The sequence below is a fragment of the Alligator sinensis genome, unplaced genomic scaffold (assembly GCF_000455745.1).
Source record: "Alligator sinensis unplaced genomic scaffold, ASM45574v1 scaffold173_3, whole genome shotgun sequence".
NCBI classification, from domain to species: domain Eukaryota; kingdom Metazoa; phylum Chordata; order Crocodylia; family Alligatoridae; genus Alligator; species Alligator sinensis.
The window spans coordinates 158,184-185,191 of NW_005842076.1; the positions used below are offsets into that span (position 1 = coordinate 158,184).

General features: G+C 40.6%; 1 protein-coding gene across 2 annotated transcripts in view; it reads left to right on the plus strand.

The window, feature by feature from the left end:
- NKD1 (naked cuticle homolog 1) overlaps nt 1-27,008 on the plus strand; it is a 170,590-nt gene that overhangs the window by 121,244 nt on the left and 22,338 nt on the right. The window contains exons 3-4 of one of the 2 annotated variants that reach the window (XM_006023699.3): nt 14,656-14,762; nt 17,369-17,464. In XM_006023699.3, the coding sequence (XP_006023761.2) occupies nt 14,656-14,762; nt 17,369-17,464 (203 nt within the window). The remainder of the gene's footprint in view (nt 1-14,655; nt 14,763-17,368; nt 17,465-27,008) is intronic. The other variant, XM_014520002.2, reaches the window with a different exon arrangement.

The following is a 27,008-nucleotide window of genomic DNA, read 5'->3' on the forward strand; positions in this document are numbered from 1 at the left end:
CTGACAAGCGACACCCAGGAAAAAGCTAATCTCCTCAATGATTTCTTTGCATTGGTTTTCCACCAGCCCAAGAGGATCACCCTGCTTGACAGGACACAGGATTACCAGGGTAAAGGCCTACAATTGGCGAAGACCTTGTGAGGGAACACCTTGAGAGGCTGGACATCCACAAGTCAGTGGGACTGGATGAAATGCACCCAAGAGTGCTAAAAGAATTAGCTGACATCATAGCACACTCAGTAGTGAGGATATTTGAGAACTTGTGGCACTCAGGAGAGGTTCCTGAAGATTGGAAGAGGGCCAACGTGGTGCCCATCTTCAAGAAGGGAAGGAAGGAAGACTCAGGGAACTACAGGCCAGTCATTTTGACTTAAATCCCTGGAAAGATCTTGGAAAAAATTATTAAAGAATCCATCAATAACAGGTTAATGGAAGGCATCATTCTGAGAGATAGCCAATGTGGCTTCATTATGGGTAGGCCATGCCTGACCAACTTAATTTCCTTCTATGACCAAGTGATGCATCACCTGGACAAGGGAGCAGAGGCTGATGTCATTTACTTGGATTTCAAAAAAGCCTCTGAATTGGTCTCCCATGATGTCCTCATGGTAAAATTGGGGAGCTGCAGCCTCAACAACCTTATGGTCTGATGGATGGGGAACTGGCTCCGTGGTTGGACCCAGAGAGCGGTTGTCGATGGAACCAAGTCAACATGGTGCATGATTACCAGTGGCATCCCCCAGGGTTCAGTTCTTGGACCAGTACTCTTTAATATATTCATAAATGATCTGGATTCTGGTGTCAGAAGTGGACTGGCTAAGTTTGCAGATGACACCAAATTATGGGGAAGCACGGTCACTCTAGAGTAAAGGGTGGGGATTCAGGCTGAACTGGACAGGCTTGTAAGGGGGCGAATCAAAATCTGATGACATTTCAACATTGAGAAATTCAAGGTTCTCCACCTCAGGAGGAAGAACCTACACCATACCTATAGGCTTGGCAGTGCTACATCCACTAGCACCATGACTGAAAGGGACTTGGGGATCATGATTGACCACAAGATGAATATGAGCCACCAATGCGATGCTACAGCAAGCAAAACAAATAAAATCCTGGCTTGCATCTACTGATGCCTCTCAAGCAAGACCCAAGAAGTCATCCTCCTGCTTTACTCAACCTTGGTGAGGCCACAGCTGGAGTACTGCATCCAGTTTAGGGCTCAACACTTTAAAAAGGATGCAGAGAAGCTTGAGAGAGTCCAGAGGAGAGCCATGTGCATGATCTCATAAGGCCTGCTCTCTTTACCTGTGAAGAGGCTGAGAAACATGGGACTCTTTAGCCTGGAGAAGCATAGGCTCAGGGTGGAAGCCTATAAGTACGTAAGGGGTGTGCATCAGGTTCTGGGAGAGCGTCTGTTCACCAGGGCACCCTAAAGGATGACGAGGTCAAACAGTCATAAACTGCTGGAAGACCGTTTTAGACTAGACAGAAGAAAAAGCTTCTTTACCATCTGAGTTTCCAGAGTCTGGAATAGACTCCCTCCAGAAGTGGTGCAAGCACCTACTCTGGACACATTCAAGAAGCATTTGGATGATTATCTTGCTGGGGTCCTCTGACCCCAGCTGACTTCTTGCCCTTTGGGCAGGACCAGGACCTGATGATCTCACAAAGTCCCTTCCAGCTCTAATATCTATAAACTCTATGAAATCTGATGCTGAGAGGTGTGTGTGTCTCTGATTTCCCTGGGACTGGCAGACAGAACAGTGTCTGCTTGGGGCTTTTTGGAACTAATCAACAGGTCAGCTGGTAATGTTCTTCCATTCCTTCCTTGGAAAAAGCTTTTTATGAAGAATCAGGGAGACAGAGGTTAAAAATCTCAGTATCATCAACAGATACATGCACTGCACATCCCACCTTTGCCTCAGTGCTAGCCAGGGTCTGGGGTCTGGCAACACTCCTGCCCCTTGAGCAGTGAGCAGGGAAAAGTCTAGGACAGTGCAGGCAGGGTGGGTTTACACCCCTCCCTAATCAGAGCATCCTGATGGGGCCTGGCCACACCCCTCCTCAGCTCAGCAGTATGGAAAGGAAAGGAGGGCTGCTCTAGCACCCCCTGGCTTCTAGCCTGAGCCACTACAGGCATGTGCCTGCATTTCTTCTTTAGACTAACGTGAAAAGATTGAATCAATTCAGGCTCAGACTTTTTGAATGTCTGTCTCTAGCCTTTTTAGCCCAAACTATGCCCAGTGCCATAGTGTGTCTAGCAGTCATTTTACACTCTCAGCCTTGAGGGTGCTTAGGAGAGTGGCCACAACATGTTGTAGGCTTGGAGTAAGAGCAAGTGGGCAAAATATGTTTTTATGGGGGTGCTCTCCTGTGTGGTGTAGACATGGGGCTGGGAGAAACAGTTGATCCTATATGTACAGTCCAAAGATATAGCTATATTCCTATATATGTGCAGCAGGAGAAGAATGCAATTGAACTTTGCCCTGGGACAACCACCACAAAGAACAAAGAACACAATAAGGGAAACAGTCAGTTAAAGGTTTGAAAACAATCTCCTTGGAAATATGATGAATACCAGCAGTTTCATTTCTTCTGCTTGAAGAACAAAGATCCTTTTCTACTTTTAATTTCCCAGGAGCGATTATTACTAGTTATTTTTCTCATAGCCTTGACCACAGTTTGAAGAGTTTTTAGTAAGCATGTTTTTGAAAAATGAGTAAACATGCCATTCTCCTGTGCCTCTCATGTGTCAGCCTTTTTTATCCACGTGAAATTGGACCTCATTTCCCACCAGAGATTTGGGGCCAGATTGTATTCTTAACCTGGTGTTTGTAGAGTTATTCCAGATTTATGCCACTGTAACTGCAAAAGGGGGTTTTGGCCTTTGGTCTTTCCCTCCTTTAAAGCAGCTTTCAGATTTCTTTTAAAAGCCTGAAGTAAGGACCACATCTTTTAAGCCACAGCTTCTGTCTCAATCAACTCCAGTCAACACCTGTTAGCAATTACATATAGGTATCTGATGCTGTGATGCTCCCTAAGTGACTGCTGCTGTTCTAAGGAGTGTTTTCTGAGCACATGTACAAGGAAAAATATCCCTGGGGGAAATTTTGCTACCATTGCCCTTACCAAGTGTTGCTGCAAAAGGGTGTCACTTATCTCTTACATTACCAGTTCAGTTGTGTTTGACCTTGATCCAAAGATCTGCCTCAGCCAGGCAACAAATGTTTGATGGTCTGTTTGGGCTGGTCAGGTTTATGAGTTCTGGGTACTTCAGAAGGCTTTTGTCTAGCTGCTACGTGCATTTCCCTTCAAGCTCTTCCCCTTACCTCAAGAGATTTCACATCACTGATGATGGTATTGCATGCAAGACCATGGTTTGTGACCACATTAAACAGTTTCTGCTTTTGCATCATAGATTCCAAAGTAAAAACTATCTAGCTGTGATTAGTATTTGGAAACCATCATTTCTTCAATTTGTAAAGCCAGTCACATTCCAGAAGACCTTAGGGCTGGATATTTTAGACACAACATCCCACCCTCTTGCTGAAGCTAGCAGATGCACAAGAATGTACGTGGAGACATGCAGGCAATTGCAGTGAAAAGCATATTGCTTTTCCCGGCTTGCTGTCCCAAATTCAAAGTATATATCAGTCAGGGTGCTTTTGTATGCTTCAACTCCACTACTGCTGCAGTAGCTACAGAAACCCAAAGTTTTACCTCAACAGGCAGAACAAGTGCCCTTTGTTACCTAGACAGATTATAGCTTTTTCTAAAGTCTGCTCTTCATAAAAGCCCAGCTTGAACAGTGGAAATTCTGACTTGCCTCAGATACTGAGGAGACTTTTATAGTTTCAAGTAGCTCCAGGGTTATATTTTAAAAGTTGAATTTCATCACATGTTTTAAGTTTGGTGAAGAAAAAAAGACATGATATTTTTAGCAGAAAAAAAAACTTTTCCCCCTCCACCTTTTTCTTAACAGATGTTTCATCTCAATCATATCCAAACCTCAAAGCACAAGTAGCAGTCAACCTTATTCTCCTGTGGAGAAATAGAAAAAAGATAAAATGTCATTTGTTTGGAGGAGGGTTTTTTTTTGTGTAACCACAACTAGTCTATGAGTAAAAGCAAATAATAAATGCAGCACTATGGAGTTGTGGAAATGAACCTGAAGCAACATTTCTACTCTGAAAAAAAGCCTGGAGTCCAGCTGTTCTGGTAAGATGGAAACTCCCAGCCCCCAGCTTGAAAAAAGAAATCCAGTAATCAGATTTTTCTTGCTGTATAAATCAGATCCAGCAATCTGACTCCTCTAACCAAGGAAAGATGCAATACAAAGAGCCCAACATTATAGTGAAAGGGTTTTTTTAAACTTTTAAAAGGATAACATAAAAAGAAGGAATAGTAGTTGTAAAGCAAAATATCCAGAAGGAAAAGAGCTGCTACCCTAGGAATTTTCATAGGGCTCTGGAGAAACCTCAGTTTTTTGCTGTGCATGGCAATCTGTGCTGTGATTGGGATGTTCAGCCTGTTGTGGGAACAGGCAAGGTGATTCAGTACAGCCATGAAATACTTGTTTAAGGATTTATTCCATGGGGAGTTGAACTCTTTAAGGATTTGTATGCATGAAGTGAAAACCTGGTTGGTCTGGGACTTTTTTCTTAAAGGTGACTTTATAAGGAGAGTTCTGTTGCATACATGTGGCAGCAAAGGAAGGATAATCATGAAAAAGACAACCAGACTATGCCAAAGGGAAGGCCACTTTCAGTCCCAGCTCTAGAACCGTGTAAGGAAGTCACTGAAAGAGACTCTAGCTGTCTTAGTGCCCTGTTCCTAGCTTCATCGCTGCCTTCACCATGGCAAATGCTCTTACTGCAGAGAGCCTTGCAGCCAACATTTCACTGGCAAGTGGTGAATATGTCTCAGTTTTCAAGAGATCACACTATTAAAAAACTAAATTGGGTAACCTAGGATACAATCCTGAAGGAGTTTGTAGCTGCTAACAGTTCTTAGGTCATGGAACACCTAGATTGCCTAGCTAATAGGGAGCTCTACCACCCAGAGGTGGCTGCATTTTATTACTGATGGGTCAATTTAGTTGTACTGTTTTTTATCCCATAGTAAATAAATGTCAGTATATTCCATTTTGTTAGCTTTATTATGGGCAGTGGATAAAAAATCACTTCTTGTCATGGATGTAAGTTGGAGATATGTATAGGTGCATGAAGGATGATAGTATTCTAAGACAGCAAGTGAGTGTTAATTCGAGAGATTTGTCCATCCATAACAACTGAAATAACAGTACATGCTTGGTCTTACAGCATCATGTTCTTTAAATGAATAGCTATGTATGAGTCAGAGCAATGTTTTTTCCTTTATGGAAAGTAATTTTGATGATTAGTTGATAATGGTCCATAGTTCAGATATCTTCCAAGTCCTCTTATCATAGCACAGGTGCTGGAAATTAAGTCTTTTCATTGAACATCTAAGTTATATGGGCACAGATTGATATCAACATCTGCATTATTAATGACATGACCTACTCGGTCTTCATTTAAATAAAAGGTTTAATAGGCTCTGATTTTTTTATTCTCATGACTCCTGCTGATAAAATCCAAAGACATAAAGAAAACTGAAGACTGCAAATACTGTGTGCACACACATACAACTTCTTATATGCGATAGTACAAATGCATTTTTAACAGTATGGTTACCTGACAAAATAAGTATGTAGAAGTTTTGGGAGGAGAGAGTAAATCCAAGAGGTTTGGTTCTGTTGTGTTCTGTTGTTTCCTTTTCTGAATTTCAAGTTATTACTATGTGCTGACATGTCAGCTTCCAGCACTAGAATTCAGCACTTCATTATCCCATTTGGAGCTCCTGGGACACCTAATGCTATTAGATGATGGTATATGGTCTGTGGGAAAGTGACAGTTTTCACATAAGCAGTACTTCCTGAGATTAAATTGATATAGCTTGTTATAACAGATTGCCAGTGTGGCTTTTGATATGCCCACTGATCAAACACAAATTTTGCTACTACAGGTATCATCCTGAACTAGTCTAACCAAAGCTTGTGAAGATTTTTTTTAAAGATAGGGAGGGGTGAAAAATAATCTTCTTTGATCTCCAATGAGTTTTAAAAAAAAGACAGTTCTGTTCAGGCATTTGGCTAACACAACAAACAGTGTTTAAAATTTAACTTTGCTTAATTAATTAGTAATTCTGTTTAATGCTGTCTGATCTTCATCCAAAAGGTATTCTGCAGCTTGAAAACTGAACATCAAAGTGTATTGGGTGAAGATGGTCAAGTAAAGCATTTAATCTGGCAGTGCTGTTGATGAAATGTAGCCAGTTAGAGGAACTAATTGGAAACAGAAACTATAATCTGGTAACTGCAGCAAATGTCTGGTAAAACGCAGCAGTGTAAGTGGAGAATGTGAGAGGCATGCAGATTGGGTGCCTAATTCATGTTTGAGAGGCGAGATCTCAAGTAGCAAGCAGATTGCAAATGCTTTTCTTATAAAGAATTTCCTAAAATTTCTCTTATTTTGAAAAGAAGTGTGTCCTGTAAATCTGTATCCATGTGTGTGTGTGTGTGTGTGGATCCATATCTAACTGTTGGAGCTGACAGTACGGGTTAGCAGCTGTCAAATAATTGGTGTTGCACAGAAACATGCATTTGACATCTATTTACAAAAATCATTTCTCTTTGGAAATACATCCCTGATGATATTCCCATGCACTCCATTGTAGCAGTGTCAGAAAGTCTTGAGTTACCTCTGGTTGAAAGATTAAAATACATTTGTAATGGCTCTTGGGTATTTTTTGTATTTATTTATCCTTAACGCTACACCATTTCATTGTAGCTACACAAATGGGTCAATCTAACAAGCACTATTAATAAGGAATTAACTGTTAGGTTGTATGATTACATGCACCTTTTTTCACTCTAGTGCTGTGTAATTGAACATTGCAATTTGTTCTCATAGAGGAAATCACTTCTCACCCTACTCACAAGTTAAGTTTCTGAACCATTCAGCCCATACGAATGTGAAGTGCCACTGTTGTAGCACTTGCTAAATTGCTTTTTGCCTTTCCCACTGTATTTAAGAGGTACAATTAATTTCCCCACAGCAAGCATGAGGGAAGGCATTTGGATCCTTGTTATTTTGAAGGGTGTGTCTAATTTATCAGCTTCAGCTTTCAACCAAACACAGATGAACTTACAGTTTTGGGGCCTACCTAGGACAAACGTGTTTTCCTATGTACTTTTTTTTATAGTATTAGAACAGGAATGTTGTGTGGATGCTGGTTCTGCTCTTTCTATGCTCATCCATAGGTGTAGATGAAGAACTTCAGAGTAGCAAAATCAAGTCCCTTAAAAAAGAGTATTTCACCCTTGTGGTATTAAAAAAAATATGTATGTAGTTGGGAGGGGACGATAAATTTTTATTCACGTCTTCATGGACAATTTACAAATGAAATTTGAATTTAAAGATAATTGCCTGATTAAGGAATTTCTTAATTTGAATTTTCAAACTAGTTTGTTGCCTTGATTGATATTATGCAGTGATGCAAGTGTTAACTGTATTTGTCAGACTTGCGTTGAAATGCAGAAGATAGCTGACAAAACTAGAGAATACTTAGAAATTAGATACTTGACATATGCTATTTATTTATTTATCTTGTCCATCCCTTTGGCATGCAAGTTTTGACTGAATTCTTCTCTGTGTCTCCTAGGTTGACAAATCCAGGGTGAAATCCTCAGTGGGAGTTTTGCTTTTGATTTGAGCTGGACTTTAACCACCTAGTGCTTAGTACCACTATTGCAATAGTATATTTTAGTATTTGGCTGTAGCTCCTCCTTTTGATGAAGTCCTCTTGTCCTCATCTCTTTGTCTAGTACAACTATGTGTTTTACTGCCCCCCAAGTTCCATGTTTCAATGTTATCAACATTCTCCTGTATACAGAGAACTCCACTGGCTCCCTGTATCTGGTAATGATACAAGTTAGAGTAGTCAGAGAATGGAGCTCTGCATTGATAGATCCTACTCCAAAACTTAGATACTAGTGACCTCAACAAAAACTAATAATTGGTGGTAATGTCTGTTGTGGAGTCGTAACACCCTATAATAGGGCTCAGCAACATTTTTGGGCTGAGCGCCAAAAAACCCTACAATCTCATTTTGGGAAGATGTTGGCGTGCCAGGGGTAGATGTATAGGGAAGTCACGAGGGGCCCAGTCCTTGTTATGGCAGCATAGCCATATGCTTCTCTGCCATCTGCCCCAAGGTACATGTGCAGCCACCAGCAGCAATGAGCTGGGCTGGGGGCTCCGGACCCTGGTACAGCCGCTTGCAGCTGCTTGCTTCAAGCGGCCCAGGCTCTGGGCAGGTGCTTGCTGCCTGCCATGGAGCCCAGGCTGCTTGCAGCCTGCCTGCCACCAACTGCAAGTAGTCTGGGCTCCGGGGCTGGTGTGAGGGATGTGTCCAGAGCCACAGCCAGCTGTGGTGTTCCAAGGAAAATGGTTTCACATGCCATGCTCTGGCACATGTGCTAGGGGTTTCTGACCCTATTCTATAAAATACTTTGTAAACTGTTATCTTCCCAAGAAGAGTTTAAGCTAGGCTAGCCTAGAACATCAGTTCTGAAATCCTGACGTTTCAGAACTACTGGGCATTTATACACATACGTTTGTCTGCTCCGACATGCCAAAGATCCAGCGTGTTGGAGCAGACTCGATTAACCTTTGATGTGTTTTAGTAAAAGGCGCTCTGCTGCCATTTTCTCAGCGCTGATGTGCATTTCGCTGTTTATACAAATGCATGCTTCATAGTACTGGGTGCCTTTAAAAGTGCTTGGCGCTGCAGCACAGGCATGTGTACAAATGCACGCTGTGTACATCTTCACTGGCTAACTCTACCTTAGAACTGAACAGTAGTAGGACATACATCTGTCTAGCTGGCTATGATGAGGCTAAAATTCCTCCTCTAGTGGAAAGTTTGGTATCAGAATGAAACCGTATTCTCGACTAGGTTGAGGAAGATCATCTGTTATACTGAATGGGATTTGTGTGGGTGAAGATTTGAGAGCCTAAGAACGTAAGAAATGCCATACTAACCAGAGTCCAGTATCCTGTGCCTTAGCATGGCAGAGAGCAAATATTAAGGTGAAGAGTCTTATGCAGGGTCTGTCCAGATGGATGTGTTCCATGCTCCTCTTCCCTAACATTTTCCAGCATTCAGAGAAGTTGAAAGTGCCAGCCACTTGGGTTGTTAAAAGTTTGAGCACTCACTTCTCAAGTTGAATGCAGTTCTAATTAATTTTCTATTTAAAGCTGTAATGGAGGTGGTTGAGTGATATTTTGGTTATATCAATAAAACTATTGTGTGTTTGAAGCACAATATCCTGTACTGACTATTACATCCATCATTCATTATTTTTATAAATTTGTATTTTTGAGGAGACCCATAGGCCAGGTTGCACACATTAAGCTTTTAAGAGGTATAACTAGGGACCTTCTGAAATTGTGATTTCAAGGATTTTGTGAAATTCGGCATTGCTCATGAAAGCCACAAAAAAGAAAATAAAAGAACTTACTGAAAATAAAATGCTGGCTTCTTGGGGGGAGCCAACAGTCCTCACTGTGGGGAGGGGGAGTGCTCACATGATGGGCAGCCCAAGATGGCTGCTGCCCCACCCCAGCTGATTGGCTGCAAGGGCTGTCCAGTCAGTGGCAAGGGGCAGGGCCACATGACAGATAGCCCTTGAAGCCAATCAGCAGTGATGGGCGGGGCCACCAAGGCCCCTCGGTTGATCAGAGATGTGGGGCGGGGGGGGAGCTATCATGCTCTGCCCATGAAAATGGCTGCTGGGCCCATATTTTCTCTGCAAAATTGGTTGGCCTTGAGTTCGGTAGGTCCCTAGGTATGAGTGACTGGGAACCAATCTATAAGAGAACAGAAGTTTGGCACACACAGACTGGTTTAAAAATGGCAGAATCTGGTCTAAGATTGCCTTCCCTCCCCCACTAAAGGGCGAATGTGTGTTCTGTTTGCTACTGATCTAAATTATGCTGCTTACAGAAAACTTCATAACTTAGTTCAAGTCCACCTTGGGCTTTTTAAATGTCTGTACCTAGCTGTAAAGAACTGTTGGTATTGTTATCTATGTATGTTCTTAAAAAGGAATAAAAGTTTGAACACAGAGTCTTGGTGTCAATAGATGAGTACCTTTAAACTGTTACTAGCTCTCTGTCTCAGTTATGAGCAATCAGGTGGTAGTAATTAACAGCCCATGGAGAAAAACATCTGCAAGTACACTTAAGCCAGTTAGTTTGTCTTTCATGAAAGAATGGTATTTCACAATTTTTCCAAGTTAATATTTTTTCCTTTATTGTCTTTCCAATCTCAAATGTTATCCAGACATATTTTTATAGTGTCTTAAGGTTATAGCAGTGGATACAAACCCATTAATAATGAACAAGAAAAGAGAACATTATAAGGAAACATATGCAGTATTTCAACAAATGCAGCATTCTGTTAGGGAACATTGTGTTTGACAGCATATGGTTATTCCCATGAGAAGTAATAAAAATACATTTTTTCAGTTGTGGATTTTCATAACAAGGGTAAGTTTCCATACGCGTGTGTACGCAGTGTGTTCCTTTTGTGAGGGCCCTGTTAACTGAGTAGGGAAGCAAGTGAATATTTTAGCACAGATGATATAATGTATGCAGCCCTATTTCTGATGGCATAAACACTGAAAACATGAGTCTATTAATTTTCCACCCTCCTTCATGATAGCAATCTAGTCTGGTCCAGTTTAATATCATTGGCAAGACTGAGAGGAAGTTCACATTGTGAATATAACTGAACCTTGGCATGCTGCTCTCTGGCAGATCTCTGTTGACAGGGCTGCCAATTTTAACTGTCCCCAGCAGACATTCACATTTTATTTATAAATAAATGCAACATGTGTGCCTCCTTCATGAAACTGAGCAACAGACACCAAAGCATATCCTCATTCAAGAGTAAGTACAGAAATAAAAAGCAAAGCACATAGTTAAGGATCTGGTTTCAGACAACATAGTAGAAACAAATATTCCAGAATAGGTTATAAAACAGTTCATTGTCTATACATGTGTGTTTGTATACATTTATATAGAGAAATCCATATATGCATGCATTCAAACCATGTACATTATTTTATTTAAAGTCCTTTCATTTAGATCTTTTTCTATTTTTTCTTGAATGGAACATGACATTGGGATAAGATAATTTGGTTTCCCTATTCTGTCAGAGCTCAGAAGCGAATAATTGATTTCAAAAGATAATTCCTTGGAGCAGCAAATCCAGTGAGCAATCTGGCGCAAGGGTCAGCAAAGGTCAAAGAGAATATATTTTGATTTACTAACTCTCTCAAGGAATGTATTGCAAGTTCTGCTCCCTCCCTCCCTGATAGCTGAACTCTTAATTTTGAGAAATCTAATTTGTCAGAGCAGATCTTTTCCCCGTTACATAAATTATACATTTAAGTGAAAGCTTCCTATCTGAATATACATACTATACATCCAGAAAAATTATTAAGCATAATGCTGGAAGTGTAGCTCTTGAAATCAGAAAGTAACTCTGTGCCATTGGCTCTGTTCTCTTCTCTGATCCACCCAGAGAACTGGAGTTCTAATATTCTTCACACATGTGCAGAACTTTTATTCATTGAAGCAAAAGAGCATAGTACCAGAGTCAAGAGAATAGAGGTAACCTATAGGACTCTTCACTCTTCTGGCAGAAAACCTACAGGAGGAGTTTTGGGGAGAGAAACATTCTCTTTGTGGATATTCCCCCTCTTCTTGTTTTTCAAGAGTAATATCAAAAGATGCAGTCCTTTTCCTTTGGTTGGGGAAAAGGTGAGTCTCAAAGATATTTCACTAATTTTTCTGTCCTGCTATAGGACTTAATGTATGGAATGCTAAAGTACATGTTTCCCATGGTCTGTCCCTGGTTCTAAAGCCAAGATGCATGGGATTTTAGACAGACACAGTTTAGTTAAAATATGTCATCATACGGTGCATGCATTATTCCCATGGGTGGGCAATTACTTCCACAGATAGTTGCGTTAACATAAGTGGAACTACTCATGCAAGTAAGTACTCGCTATATGGAATAGGGCTATTTCAGTCAAGCTTCATAGGGCTAAGGATATCCATAATTCAGGTACTGATAGCATAGTCCTGCATGTTACTGAGATCCATATTACTTTCCCATGTCTGGGTGTTCTTCAGGTGATGTCACAGGGGTTAAATGTAGATTTGTTCAATGACTTAAAATGCATATCTTCAATTTTTAAAATTCCTTTTAAGTGGTACCTTAGCTTTGAATTGCCTAGTTCTCCAACGTAGTATGTTGTAAGAAAATCATAATAAAGAATATAGTCTCTAGGTTTTTGTGCTTTACTTAGAAGAACACAGGTCTGGATTATTTTTTTGTAGATTATTGTTTTCCACCTTGCTCCCTTATTTAGGCACTGTAAACAGAAAACCCCTGCCCTTACGTTACAAATATGGACCGAGGCAGACACAGAGAAGTAACGAGACCTGGGTAAGGTCGCACAAAATCAGCGGCAGAGCTAAGAACTCAACATGTCTCTTGTGTCTCAGTTTACTGTCCAGTCTTGTAGACCTCATGACCTTGATGTTTTCAAGAATAAAACATTCTCTTCAAGGTTTTTCTTGAAGTGAACCTTTCTTCTTTAACAGCCTTAATTTGCTTGGTTATCATGACTACGTGTCTATCTCTATCTTAGACATTTGTAGAGCATTGATCATTGTGATAATGTAAATATAGTGTGTGTATGAGAGTAGGTGCATAGTAAATTCTGCATGTGTGTGTCTCATGAAGCTGACATTAATACAACATTGAAACTCCAAAATCAAATGTGTAAGCCAGGAAATTCCAAAGGTTAAGGTTTCTACCTCATTGCTAACTTGTTTTTACTGTACAGCCAATACATTTTATGGTAAACTCAAGGTTTAAAAACGAAAGCAGTACTACAATAATGCATAAATTTATCAGAGAAATCCAGACTAAAATGGTACTTATGGGCAATGTGGCTGAGTTTTTATTGTGATAGAAACCTTAGCTTTTGGAATTCTGAACTTTAAATATGTTAAGAATAGTTTTTGAAAATCAATTTTCCTGTTTTCTTTGTTAAAGAAAATGTCCAGGGCAAAGCAAAGAATGTGATTAAGTTGCTTTACTGATACCTTTGTTTTCTTGGGGTAATTTGTATGGCACCTCAGTAGCGCTGTGTATCTTCAGTGCTAGCTACATAGCTGTTTTAACAGTCCAGCTTTAAATGACACATTCTAAATTGAGGGAGGTCATTTTCTAGCTTACAGCAAACATGTCTTTTGCTAAGCAGATACTTAATGATGATATTTCTAATCTAGGCATTCCTAAGAAAAAGGTTCTTAAATGGAAGTAGGTTAAATGGATTGGTTAAAGCAGATGTCTATGTATAAGTGAAACAGTGCTAACATTAAAGACCATATTCTTACCTAGGCCTCTTGACAACGTATGCATGTGTAGATAAGAATACAGATATCTAGTATTTGCACCTGCAGTTAATTGTAGGGATAAAATATCAGGCAAGACTATCTGCCAATGGAAAATTTTATGGGAAAATTGGAGGCTGTTGCTGAAGACGTGACCCTGAATTTGCAAAAGTTAAAATGCTCATGGATGATGCTAATATGCTACTGTCCAATATTATTAGGCTACTGCTTAGTAGGATCACTAAGAAAAGGTGTTTGTTGGCACTATTGCACGGTAACTCTGGTTACTGCATGTTTATTTAGTACTTGATTATACAAGTACTAAATTAATGTGCAGTGGTTACTGTGCATTTAATGAACACGTAGACATGCCCAGTAGGTGCCTCAGACTTGAAAGAGAAGTATTTGGGCCTTGGTCTTACCTTCCATAAATAGGACTCTGAAACATGCTAGTGTTTAAGCTTTTCACAAGTGTTTTTAAGTTATGCTTGTGCAACTAGTTCAGCCTGAACATCTTGAGAAAGTCTCCTTTATACTTGTGTACTTCAAAAAGTTGGTCAAACTTTTTTGAAAATATAAATCAACACATGGCTCTAACCAGTGTAGAAAGTGTTGTCTTAGGAGGAATTTAAGAAAGTGTTCTTTGAGTTTTTGAAGAAGGAGGTTGGCATAGAAGAGAACCATTATTTCAGCTTTAGTTATCTTATTTTCTTCTAGTGAATTCTGTTTTTGAAAGTTGTGGTTCTGTACAGTTTTGCAAAAAGACAGACAGAAATATACAACTAATTTACAGTAATGTTTTGAGTCAGTTTGCACTGTCAAAATGCTATGTGAACTTAATGCAAAATCTATTAAAGTGTACTTGAGAGGTGGTGTAACAAGAATTGCTGGTAAAGTGTCCATCAAAATGAGCATAAGTATGTATCGGATTCAAAAGCAAATTGAATTTAATAACATCTCTATCATAAAAATCTGCCGAAATCAAACTTCATCCTAAATACAATGAAACTTTTCTAACCAAGGGATCTGACTTGATGTGCTGTTAGATGACTTTGGCAGTTCCTTCTAAACTTTTTTTAATATATTATTTTTGCAGTGGCTTTACCTCCAGAGAAGACAGATGGAGTTTGCAGTGCAGATGAAAAGAAAGCAGAAAAAGAAAATGACACACATACAAGTTCCAAGAAGCAACTAAAATTTGAAGTAAGTTCCTTGTTTTCCAGGGTTGCAGTTTACAGATACAATTAAGTCAGATAACCAGTCTGTGGACAAATGGTGCCCTTTGGAACATTTTTGCAGCTCCCATTGTTTATAATGGGAGCTATGCATGTCTCAGAGAGCAGGATTTGGTTAATCATCTGTATTTCCTGCTGTCAGTGCATTGTTGCTTAAAAGATGGTTAGCAAGTTTTGTTCCTGAGGTCAAATAAAGCCAAATGATGGTGAGCTCTCAGGAAGATCCAAAGTGCACAGTAAGGGAGAGCTGTTTTGTCTTAGTTCTGTACTTTTGATCCTTTCAGATGTATTTCTTGTGCCACCCACTATGTTATGTAATTATTTTATTGGCTTTCATGGACTATCATACTCAGCTAAATCTGCCTGATGTAAAAGATGTTTGTGAAAGATGCCTTAGCCATCAGTCTTTCATGTCTGGGCTTCCAGAATGAAATAACCTTGACCCTACTGTACTGGCAGTTCATCTGATTAGATGGCAGGAGGAAAAGGATCCTGCAGGGAATGAGCCTGATGGCCTACTTCCTTCTAGACTTATAAACATCATAAAACTGCCAGACATTGTGCCTAGCTGGCAGGTTTTGCTTATAAAGAGAAAGATTTAATAAAAATGAGCACTGAAACATGCTGTCATCCGGGTAGAGGGTTGTCTGTCTTGGCGAATAGGGAGGTACACTGGTACTGGGAGAAGAGCATGCATTTCATCTTTCCACGCTACAGCAGACATGGCAAACTTCTGCCTTTCAGTGCTCTCAGTCTGTCACATTAATGAGCTTTGCATTCATCGATTATTATTTGAAAGACTATCAAGCCACCTTGTAACTAAAACATTCATCTGCCTCTCTACAGAAGGTTCAGCACTCTTGTGCAAATTAATTTTTTCTGTTTTAAGGACGATTCAATGGAGCAAGCTTTTCCATGAACATTCTGGTGTTTCTGTGTGCTTATTCACATTGATGGATGGCTTCTTTCCCTCTTTTTTCAGGGGAATAACACTTTAGGCAAATTTTCAGTTCTACCTTGATTAATACATGCGATTTTGCACACATGAAAAGCATGATAAATTACAATTAACTATGCCTTAATGCTTGAAAAGTTGGAGGACACCTGTCAACATGGCTGATGCCAGCTAAGCTGGAACTGTACCATACCGGCAAAGACTGTGTTTGTTCCCAAGTAGTTCTTGGCATGCCATAAAGGTTAGCACTTGGTACCAGGCTCCATGACTAATGCAGGGAAGACTGCCATGTTATTAACTGAGTAGTGCACATCCTCACATAAAGATCTTGTGTTAGGCAATGTGGGACAGGGAACTATTAATATATGGCAAGAAACCAAGTATTGATATTTTTTTGCTCCTTGTTCTCCAAATCAAAGCTTTCTAACCATGTAAGCTAGGGTTCTGAGAGAGTGATAAATGCTTTTATTTTATGACCAGATAGAAAAGGATCAGAAATGCAAGTGTTGAGACAAGAAGTCTAAATCTGAGGTGGATGTGATTTGGCTTTTAAAGGTGCTGGGGATGTTTGTGTAATATGAAACTGTGTTTCCACAGTAGAGTGTGGGGCACTTGGCAGCTTTCAGAAGGGCTTGTTACAACTAAGAGAAGACTGCCTTTGAACTCAGCAGGGGATGGGGGTACCGTGAACTGCTGTAGGGAATTGGTTTCAAGTCAGCAGATTAACCAGGTATTTTGAGCTCTATCATGCTGAAGCTATTTGGAGCTGTTTATTTTACTTGAGTACAGTGGCTTTTATTTTAATTGCACTCTAACTTTTCTGTTTGCCTTGTTGTGATTCTGGATGACTCTGATCGTACAGATCTTGAGAAAACCAAGTGGCTTGTAACCAGGTGATAAGAATAGGAATAAGTGCACCTTTTGTTGGTTAAGATTTTTTTTGGTTGGTTTTTAATTGATTCTTGCAGGCTTTCTTCTAATCACATTCTTCCGAGATGAAACGCATTTGAAATAAGGATCAGGCAATGTTGCCTAGGTTATTTTTCTTACCTACCAATTCCAAATCAGGTTCAAGTTCAGTGACTTTAATAGCGTGATGATGTCAAAGGGTTGCCAAAATTGATATGGTGTATCAAGTATCTGTGTCAAGGGCAGGTTTCGAGGGTGGGGGTTAATACCATGCGTCCATTTTGTAGTAATTACCACTTCTGATTCAATGACATATTGTTTCACACTGTGAGTCTGTTTCTGTTATCCCTTTTTGTTCTCCTTCAGTTAAGTGGAGTTTTTCTTTCTCACCTTTTTAATGGGAAACCTTATTATATTTTCAGAGCTTCAAGAAGTAGCTTTCTTGTACTTTTGTATTTTCTAGAGCAAAGTAGAAAGCATTTCTCAGTATCCCAGCAGCTTAGCTCAGGGGAATTAGGAAAAGAACCTTATTGTCAAGAGACTCCTGTGCAGAGGACAGAGGGTTGCTGCCAGGAACAAATCCTGAATGCCTTCTCCCATGAGAAAGGAAGGACTAAAGAGAGCAGCTTCTTTTTACAGAGAGGAGTTAGCCTCCTCTGCAAATAGGCCTTTTGCTTTAGGTAATCAGTTGCTCTTTGCATGTTTCTTAGGAATTGCAATGTGATGTGTCTGTAGAGGAAGATAACAGGCAAGAATGGACCTTCACACTGTATGACTTTGATAACAACGGAAGAGTCACACGTGAGGTAAGCAAAGTAAAGCTGCCCCTCTGTGTGCAGCATTTGCTAACAAAAGTGTATTATAACAGGAACATTTTTTCTCCAGTGAAATAAAGGTGTCCTGCCAACTTAAACAGCAGTTCCCATGGACCCTTCCCTTCCAGAAACAGCCCCACCAGTAGTTTACTGTTTTCAGGATTACTGTACCACTTGTTAAACTGGTTGCTGTTTAATGTCTGGGCTTAGCCTTTAAAAAATAGGACCAACATTTTTTTTTTGGAAGGGGGGGAGGGGGGAAGTCTGAAACAACTGGATCTCCAAAAGTATTGTCAAAATAAACCCGTACAGACATATATTGGTCTGGCTCCTGTCCTGCTTTTCAGAGTTAAGCTAACCAAGTGGCAAGGCTGCTTTTTGAAATTCTTTCCAGTAGTACTAACTATACTAACTGTACCATTTCTTGGGTGTTGGGCAGAGATCCATACTGCCATCTCTGTCATAGTATAGGTTATCTCTGATAGAGTTTGTGAAACCTACCACAGAGTCATAATGGATAGCTCTCAACAGAAAGTGCATTCATGTTAGTATTGTTAGGATTCATTCATCTTGTATTTTCTAGGTAAAAAAAAACATAGAAAAATCCTCTTCCTTTATAAGAATGGGGACCAGTGTACAGTCCTCTTTAAAAGCTTACTAACTAAAATAAATCACATTTCAGTGAAATGCCGTACACTGTGCTGTCACTGGCTCTTTACAAGGCTTGTTTCGCTCCTGTGTCTTGAACTGGTTAACTGAAAGTTTGTAATCTTCATTCTCCATCTGCTTTGAAGTTGATACCTATGAAAATGAGTAAGAACTGAGTAAAAAGCAGTAGCATAAATACTGAAAATGTGGTGGCACTAGCCAGAAAATAGCAGTAAGATTTTTCTTCAGGAGGAGATCAAACCTCTTTCTGAACTGTCACATTTTTCAGCCAAGCATATTAAAGGACTACTAATATTAATACTTAGTGATTTTATTATTTGCATTATGGTAGCACCTAGAGAGGACTGAGATGAAATTGGGGTGCTCTGATGTTAGGCATCTCTACAAACACATACGAAGAGACAATCTTTGCTTTGAAGAGCAAGGATTAACATCTAAAGTGGTGAGATAGAAACAGAGTAGAGTAAAAGGAAGTGCCATGCTGTTTTCTACATGGAAAACTGAGGCACACAGAGCATAACTGCTTTGCCCAAAGTCATGCAAGATATCTGCAGTAGAATTTGAAATTGAACCTTGGTCTTCTGAGCCTAAACCTGTGCCTGAAGCACAAGAACAACCTGGTTCTCAGAAGTGGAAAAACTTCTCAGGGTGTCCCTTATACCCAAGCATAGGATTCCTATTAATGTCAGTGGGAGTTCCATGTGTTGAACATACAGAGAATATGCTTTTAAGTATGTACACAATAATTATTTGTGATTATGTGGTACACCAGAGAGCTTAATTTGAATGTACTTAGAGCATGTGTTACAGCCAAATTTTACCTCTGCCTTGCTATAAGAACAGACTGCAGCTTAACTGAAACCAAATCTGTTCAGGGATTGAAAATTATACTACTCTGAGGTCTGGGGCTTGCTATATTTGGTTCTGAATCTGTGCCAAAAAAATTCTTTCAGACCAAGAGACCAAATAGGCTGATAATTTCCAGCTCTTCCCATATGGTCAGGACTAGGAACAAATGTGTATGCCATTGAAAACTTTCCAGTTGTGTCTGACACTTGTTTTCCAAGGTTTTGAACCTAAAATTGTCATTTGAATTATTCATTGTACTGGTTCTTCTTCATTGAAGAACCAGTTTACATGTTTACATGAACAGGTACAGATAGCTTTTAGCAAGCATCAAATATTAGTCACTAAGAATTTCAGTTTTGAAATGATGTAGCGCTTCTCAGTCCAATGATTTTTGGGTTATTGGCTATCAAAAAAAATTTGAATTCTGCCATCTTCTGAGTATTTTTCTGTGGACCCAACAAAACACCTAGCTTATGCTCAATATGAAATGGATCAGTAGTTCCATTAAATTCACTGGGACACAGCTTAAGTACTTTGCTGAGTCCACAGGCAGGATGAGCAACCCATTGCAGCATGAAGCCCACAGTGAGAAAGATTGTTGCCTATAACAGTGCCCACTTGGAAGTAAGTGAAAGGTTAAACATTTAAATAATAAGTATATTTATACCACTAATACATTACTGCTTAACGTTTAGCGTGGGGTGCAGTCCATTGGGGAAGGGAGGCGGCACGCTGCCTCGGGAACAGGAAGGCAGCAGGGCAGACAGGAAAGGGAAGGAGGAGCAAGGAGGGAGGGAGATGGGCAAGGGGAGACTAGCCTGCTTCCTCCCTCCCAGCATGCCAGTGGCTGCAGCGGGCTGGAAAAGCCCCTTGCCTGCTACTGCCACCCACTGCTTCACATGGGCTGTGTTGCCTGGCAGGACTTGCCACTATGTCCTCCCCCCTCTCCCATCAAAGGCCCCAGGGAATGGCTCCCAGCAGCAGCTGTTCCCAGGTGGATCTGTTCATGGTCCGTGGCTCTGGGCAAGTGGCTGCAGCCCCTCTCCTGTGGTGAGGCAGGGCAGGGAAAGCGGTGGCCGGTGGCTCCGCACCCCCTGGCTGGGATTAGGTATGTGTTATTAGTTAACCATATAACTGATATAGTTAGAGGAGGTTAACTGCATAAAGAAAGCTTAAAACAATATTTATACCCCTACTTGGCAAACTAGGACAAATGCTGTCAGGACCCAGGAAGCTTTTCCAAGCAACGGAACTGAAGCAGTGATTGAAAAAAAAGCAAAAAAATCCCAAACAAACAAACAAAAAAACATTTGGAGTTTGCCATGACATTGTTGATAGGAGTAGCTCTTGGATTCCCTATTGAATTAAATGAGGTAAAATTTCCTTTCCTTATGGAAAATATACAACAATAATTGTTACTGTATATCCCGTTTTTTCATCAGTAGATCTCCAAGTGCTTTACAAAGAGAGTTAAATAATGTTATCCTGTTTTTCTTATGTGGAAACAGAGGTATAAATAGGGTGACCATATATCCCGGTTTGGCTGGGACAATCTCAGATTTCATCCCAGCATCCTAGCCGGTTAGCTAAAAGTGAAGCAAATATCCCAGACTGGTGGTGCCATGCCTCCTGCACATGCCCAGCCTGGCTCCTCCTGAGCAGCAGCTGGAGGCTGGGGGGTGGGCTGGACTGGGCTGAGCACCCCTCCTACTGCCTGGGTGGGAATTGGCAGGGGCAGGGTGGCCCAGAGAAGGGGGCCAGGGCTTGGGCACGTGTGTGGGGCAAGCTGGATCAGCTTGGATCAAGCCTGTCATTTTGGATCTCCTTCCTAGGACAAGATGCCTTTATTTTGGGCATTGCAATATGTAAGTAAAGACATCTACAACCTTAACTTAGATTTGTCTTTCTGTTCTTTTGAGTGTCCGACTCGGACACTTTAAAAAGTTAGATGTGAAAGAACTTTAAGGCTTCTTTGGGGTCTTGGATTAAGCCCACTGAATTACTCATTACTTTTAAAGCTTGGGCCTTATCTCTAAGATGTTTCTAAAAGATATATACAGCGTGAAAATGAACCTAACACAAGGCATTTAGATGGAGTCCAATTTTTGTTAATGAGATATTATTTTGATGCAAAAATGTGTAGTATTTATCTGAAAAATTCTAAAAGCAGCACAAATTTGGTCACTAGATAAAATGTCCAGTGTATTAATAACAAATTTCACAAGAGAGTTCAAGTTCCATCCCAGCAGAAGTTCCTCTGGATCTTAATATCTTTTGAACTGAATGTATCTATGATTTCCTTCTTGAGTGTTATGGTTTATTGCCTGGTCTTTACAATTAGAAGTTGGGATCTAGCCATGCTACTATGAAGTGATACGACTGTGTTTCAAAGCATAATTGATGGAATGGCATATTATAAAATTAGCATTCGATAGCTGTGCTTAGGATGCTGTTTTTAATGTGATATAAGACAAGCATTTTATAGTTCTTTTGCTGTGTGTGAAGATAGCTTTCTTGTTCTAATGTGTATATTAAAAAAGTTGTCTAATAATGTTTCCCTTCATTCCATAGGCCATTAAGAGTCCAATTCATTATGTACTGTAAGCTTTTTGAGAACCAACAGCTGCATTGTAATTATCTTCACATGGATATTTGTAATCATACTTGAAACATGGATAATTGAACTAATTTGTTGTGATCTGGGAGGTTTTATATTGAGTTCTCTGAATATAAGTTTACTTGAGAAATGACACCCTTTTATTTTCCCTTTTTTTAATATCTGTTCTTTCCCATGAAGCGTAATCCCTTCAGAGGGTAGTTACAGAGTTCTAAGTATTCAAGAGCCTTGGTTGTTAGGAGTTAAAAGTAGTAGTGTTTTTAGTCTGGATGCTGATTGGTTACTAATTGATGTTCCTTGCAATTCCAAATATGAGCATTTCAAAAATGTAAATGAGTATAAAAAATTGATGTTGCAATAAAGAAGTCTACTGTATGTAATGCTGGCAAAACCAGGCTACAAGCAAGCTTCTAAATGAGACACTTGTACTTTCCCTTTCAGAGGGAAAGGGAAAGAATTGATATTTAAGGTTTTTCTTAATCTACATTTAATGCTAAAAGTGTTCCTTGAATCTTGTTTTAAATACCCAATTTATTTATCTTGTTCCATTCTTTTTGTGTCCATCCTTGTACATATTTCTCTTGCCAGAAGAGGAAAAGATTATTAGTTCTTTCTGTATTCAAAACTCAGCCCCAGACTTCTGTTCAGTAGTAACACTCAAATCTCTGGCCTAGAGAAAAGATTGAAGGAGGATTCTGATTTCTTTCAGGCTGGAACGTAATTAGGTGAATTGAACCTCAAGTCTTATTCTTGTACCTTGTGGGTTTGGGGTTTTTTTTACTACATTTGCCACCTCTGCGTTATGCTGGAGCAATTCCAATACTCTGAGCAACTGGCAAGAGGAGAAGTGGAGATGGCGCTGGCACTTTCACAGGGAACACCCAGACAACGTGATTGTAAAATAGCCAGCAGCTACTGGCACCTTATTTACACCGCATTGCAATCACTGGTGAAATCTCATGGATGGGAAGTATTAAAGCAAAGTTCATTGCAACTGTACTAGTGTCTTGAATTTATTTAGGAGACAGAAGCTTGTCTGTTCCTCTGTCTTTCACACTATATTTTAATATCTAGGAATGAAATTGCATTGCTTGCTCTGTTTTCATTGTTAAATACATTGTTTATTTACATTTTTCTCTTCTTGTTGCAATGATATCCTTCTGTTTAGTTCATTTGGAATTAGAAAACCTACCTTGATACCCCAAATCTGTGGATTGGGATTGTTAACTAATCCTACTGCTTAGAAGCAGACCTGAGGTCTAGAAATACAAAGGGTACAGTCTCCCTCGGCATGTGCCAGTTAACATTTCTTACAAGTAAAAAATGAGTACCCTGAATGAGGACGTCCTCAATCAGAATTTGCTCTGTAAACTGTGAACATGTAGTAGTTGATTATCAATTTGTTGTTTTTATTTTAAAAACCCAACAGGCTTCTTAATGTAGTAAACTACTACCAGCTTCTTATCAGGAATTTGTAAAATATTCTGCATGAGAAATGTTAGCATGCACCAAGCTGTCTTAACAATATGTTTTATAATAATTCCAAGCAAGTGATTTCTGAAAACCCTGTTAAAGTTCAGAACTTGTGGTAGAGGTGATCTCTTTTAATAGACCAACTAGATTTTTGCAAAAAATGTCTTTAATTGCAAGCTTTCAGACACAAGCACCTTTCTTCAGGCATAGGAGAAAAGATTGTAAAGTTCTCCCAGGTAGAAATGAAAGTTCATATTTCACAGGAGGGTTGAAGGTGTGGTAAAATCTCCTGTTTGGCACAGTTATTTTTATGCAGGTTAGGCTCAGAGAAAAGATGCGTTAAAATTCATGCATTCTTACCTTGAAAAAAGCAGCTGTAATATTAGATCAATGAAACATTCATGTTCTGCTTATGGCATGTACTAATGCTTAGATACTATCAAAAAACATAATTTTCTCTTCAAGAAGGAATGGTTTTATTTTTCCTTGTGTGTGGGCACACAAGCAAGTTACCAGGAGATGATTTAGGGTACTTAGTAGCACACCAGCTATTCCATGGTAACTATTCATGTGCCTGCTTTTACCACAAAACAATTGCAAGGTAGCTTGCTCCCAATAAAAGTGGTGGGAAGTTGCTATGCATTTATCAGGGTGAAGAACCTGCACAGTTACTATAGTTACTGACTATATGGTAACTAGGTTGTGTGTCCATACTTTTATTTAATTTACTTACTTTTTATTTAATTTATATTTCTACAAAATATATAATCTTCAACAAAGTATAGCCCTTCAACAAAAAAGCATTCAAAATTTTTTTTTAATTCCCACCTCCATGGTCCTTATTTTCACAGTGCCAATTAGTGCTGGTTGAAAAAATAATTTTAGAATCAATGTTAAGGTTGTTTCTATTTTTGCAAAACATTCAAAATTTTCCACTTTTGTTTAAATTTCTCCAGTATTTATTATGAAGTAATATTTTCATTACAGTTTGGAAGTAGCTTCACTAAATATTTTGGCAAAAATGTGTAAAACTTTAACAAAATTGGAAAATGCTAAAATTTTAGATAAATTATGAAAAATTTTGGTTTTATAAGGAGAAAATGCATTTTCTTTTATTAAAACATTCTTGTAGAGAAAATTTTGATCCGTTCTAGGTATGTTTTTCTTCAGCTTGTCCAAAAGTTTTGATTTGTATGGCAGGGAACACAGTTTTGTTGGTAAGCAGACTTGCAAAGATGTATGAAGCCCTGAGATTTCTTGAACATGCTTGGTGCTATGCCAGAGAAGGGAAACTGGCTTTTGATTATGAATTTCTTGAGAAGGGACAACCACTGATTTGCTAGACAGGTAGTGGATGGAATTATAAAATAATGTGAACACCTACAGAAAGCTGTCCAAGGAATTTTAAGTTCTGATAATAATCAGCAAGGCAGGTTTCAGGATGAGCACAAATTGCCCAGCTATCATGGGCTTATTACTTTAAGATTGAAAATTCACCTTGAAGAAAAATGTTAGGAATGGTTGGAGGACTAGTACAGGCTTTGTAGCATGCATCCTGATGAGCCTAGTGCCAATAATTTGCAAGGGGAGTGAGCCCCACAGTAGCTAAGTAGATCTGTGATAGAGAAAGGACCATGAGAAAGCAGTTTCAGTCACAGTTCAAGGCATGCGTCTTGCTGAAGACTCAGTCTGAGGCTTCATTTCCCATATGGTCATTATCTCAGGAATTTGAGTGATTTCAGGTAGTCATATCTGTGAGTGTGGTACTAGAGAGCAATCAGGATGTAGAAGATGTCTTTTTGTTGGTGGCAATTCAATCAGAAAGTTGCTAAATAACAAGGGAATAAAATTGGTAGATACCAATATACCAGATTTATGGGTGTGTACAGAAATACTCTGTGCATGTTTAACACCACTGTAATTTAGAGCACTTTTTATAGCACTATAAAGTTACAACACTCTTAAACATGAAGTGCAGTGTCGGGGTGGGGGGGAGGCAGCGTGGCTCTGAGCTTCCCTGCGTTTTCCAAGCTAGGAGGCAGGGGGTACTCTGCAGCCTCCTGGAACTGCAGGAGACCAGTGGAGAAGGTGGAGCTGGGCACAGAGCAGGGGAACAGAGAAGGAAAGGGGGGCCAGCAGAAGTGGGGTAGGGGAGTTAGCAGGGAAGAGGTGCCATTCCATTCCCGGATTCCACCAGGAAATGCCCAGCCACTGGGTGATGTGCCAGACTCCCAGCCACAGCTGGCTCTGTGGTCTATGGGTGTTTGCTGAGTTCCCTCAACTTCACACATGCCTAGCTGCCATGTTTCGTGACTCATCCAGGATCACAGAGGCCTTTCCCAGCCACTCTGTGCCGGGAGGGAGCAGGTTCCCAGCTGGGCAGGATTGCGTGGAGCTAGCACCAGTGCTTCTCTCCCGCCTGGGCTGCACAGAGCTGAACCAACCCGCCTCCCCACAGCATTGCCCAGCCCAGAGCCTGTCCCACCTGTAAGCCCTGCTAGGCATCCACCTGCCTTCTGGGGTGGCAGGAGCTCCACAGGGCCTGGGGGACCCCAGCATGGAGCCAGCCCCTCCAGCTGCACCCAGGGGCAGGGATGCACCCTTCCCTTTTCTTCCTACCCTTCCCCAGTCCTGTTTAGCCGGATCACTTCTGTCTCAGTTAGCTGGCGGAAGCAGGGTGGTTTGCTGGCTTTTGCAGACTTGGTGGTTCCAGAGTGCATGAACCAAACTTGCAAAGCCCATGGCAGAATCACCAGAAATTTGACCATGGAACAGAAGTTATTAAAAGCGCACTGTAGGTTGCTGAAGTGATGTAAAATACAGCGCTTCAAATGTAATACCTTATTTAGCAATGGTTAATTTAAAGTGCTTTATCCATTTTTAAATTCTGTAAAGCTGTGGACTTCTGTTAAGTTAGGGCAATAAATGGTTTTAAATGGCAAAAAAGCAACTTCTGTACACCCTCTATAGGCCCCTAGATAGTCACCAGGAATAAATGAATCCTTTAATTTAAAATGTAGATATTGAAAAGATTGGTGTTACAGTCAAGGCACTTAAGGGAACCCACCTCTGCCCCAGCCCTGGCAAAATCTGTGGGCAAGGAAGGAGCCTCCCAGTGGGCACTTGCTTGCCTGTACACAAATGCCAGGAGCTTGGGGAATAAGCAGGAGGAATGCATCCTCCTGCTCCATGCAAATAATTATGATGTCATAGGGATAACGGAGACCTGGTGGGACTCCACAAGCCGATATTGGAGACCCAGGGTGGACGGCTGGAGACCCTCTGGGTTAAAATCCGTGGGGAACACGGCACAGGGGACACAATGGTGGGAGTCTACTACAAACCTCCCACCCAAAGTCCTGAGCTTGACCAGGAGTTTGCCCGGGAACTGGCTGAGGCCGCATGCTCCAGGACCCTAGTTGTCATGGGTGACTTCAATTACCCGGACATCTCATGGGAGGAACGCTCAGCAAAATCTGAGCGGTCGCAAAGCTTCCTCTCATGCGTGGATGACCTCTACCTGACTCAAGAAGTCTATGGGCCAATGAGAGGCAAAGTGCTGCTCGACCTGGTGCTGGCTACTGGGGATGACCTAGTCGGCGACCTAGTGATCGATGGGAAGCTGGGTGACGGCGACCACGAGCTGATCACCTTCACCATCCACCGAAAAGCTGACAAGTCAGTCAGCAACACGGAAGTCCTTGACTTCAGGAAAGCCGACTTTGACAAGCTCAGGAGGCTTGTCAGTGAGTCCCTAAGGGACCGTGACCACGGAGAGAGGGGAGTTCAAGAAGAGTGGTTGCTCCTCAAGGGAGCGATCCTCAATGCACAAACTAAGTCTATTCCATCTCGGAGGAAAGGCAGCAAGAGGGCACAGCAGCCCCCCTGGCTCTCCAGGGACCTAGCAGACCTCCTGAGGCTAAAAAG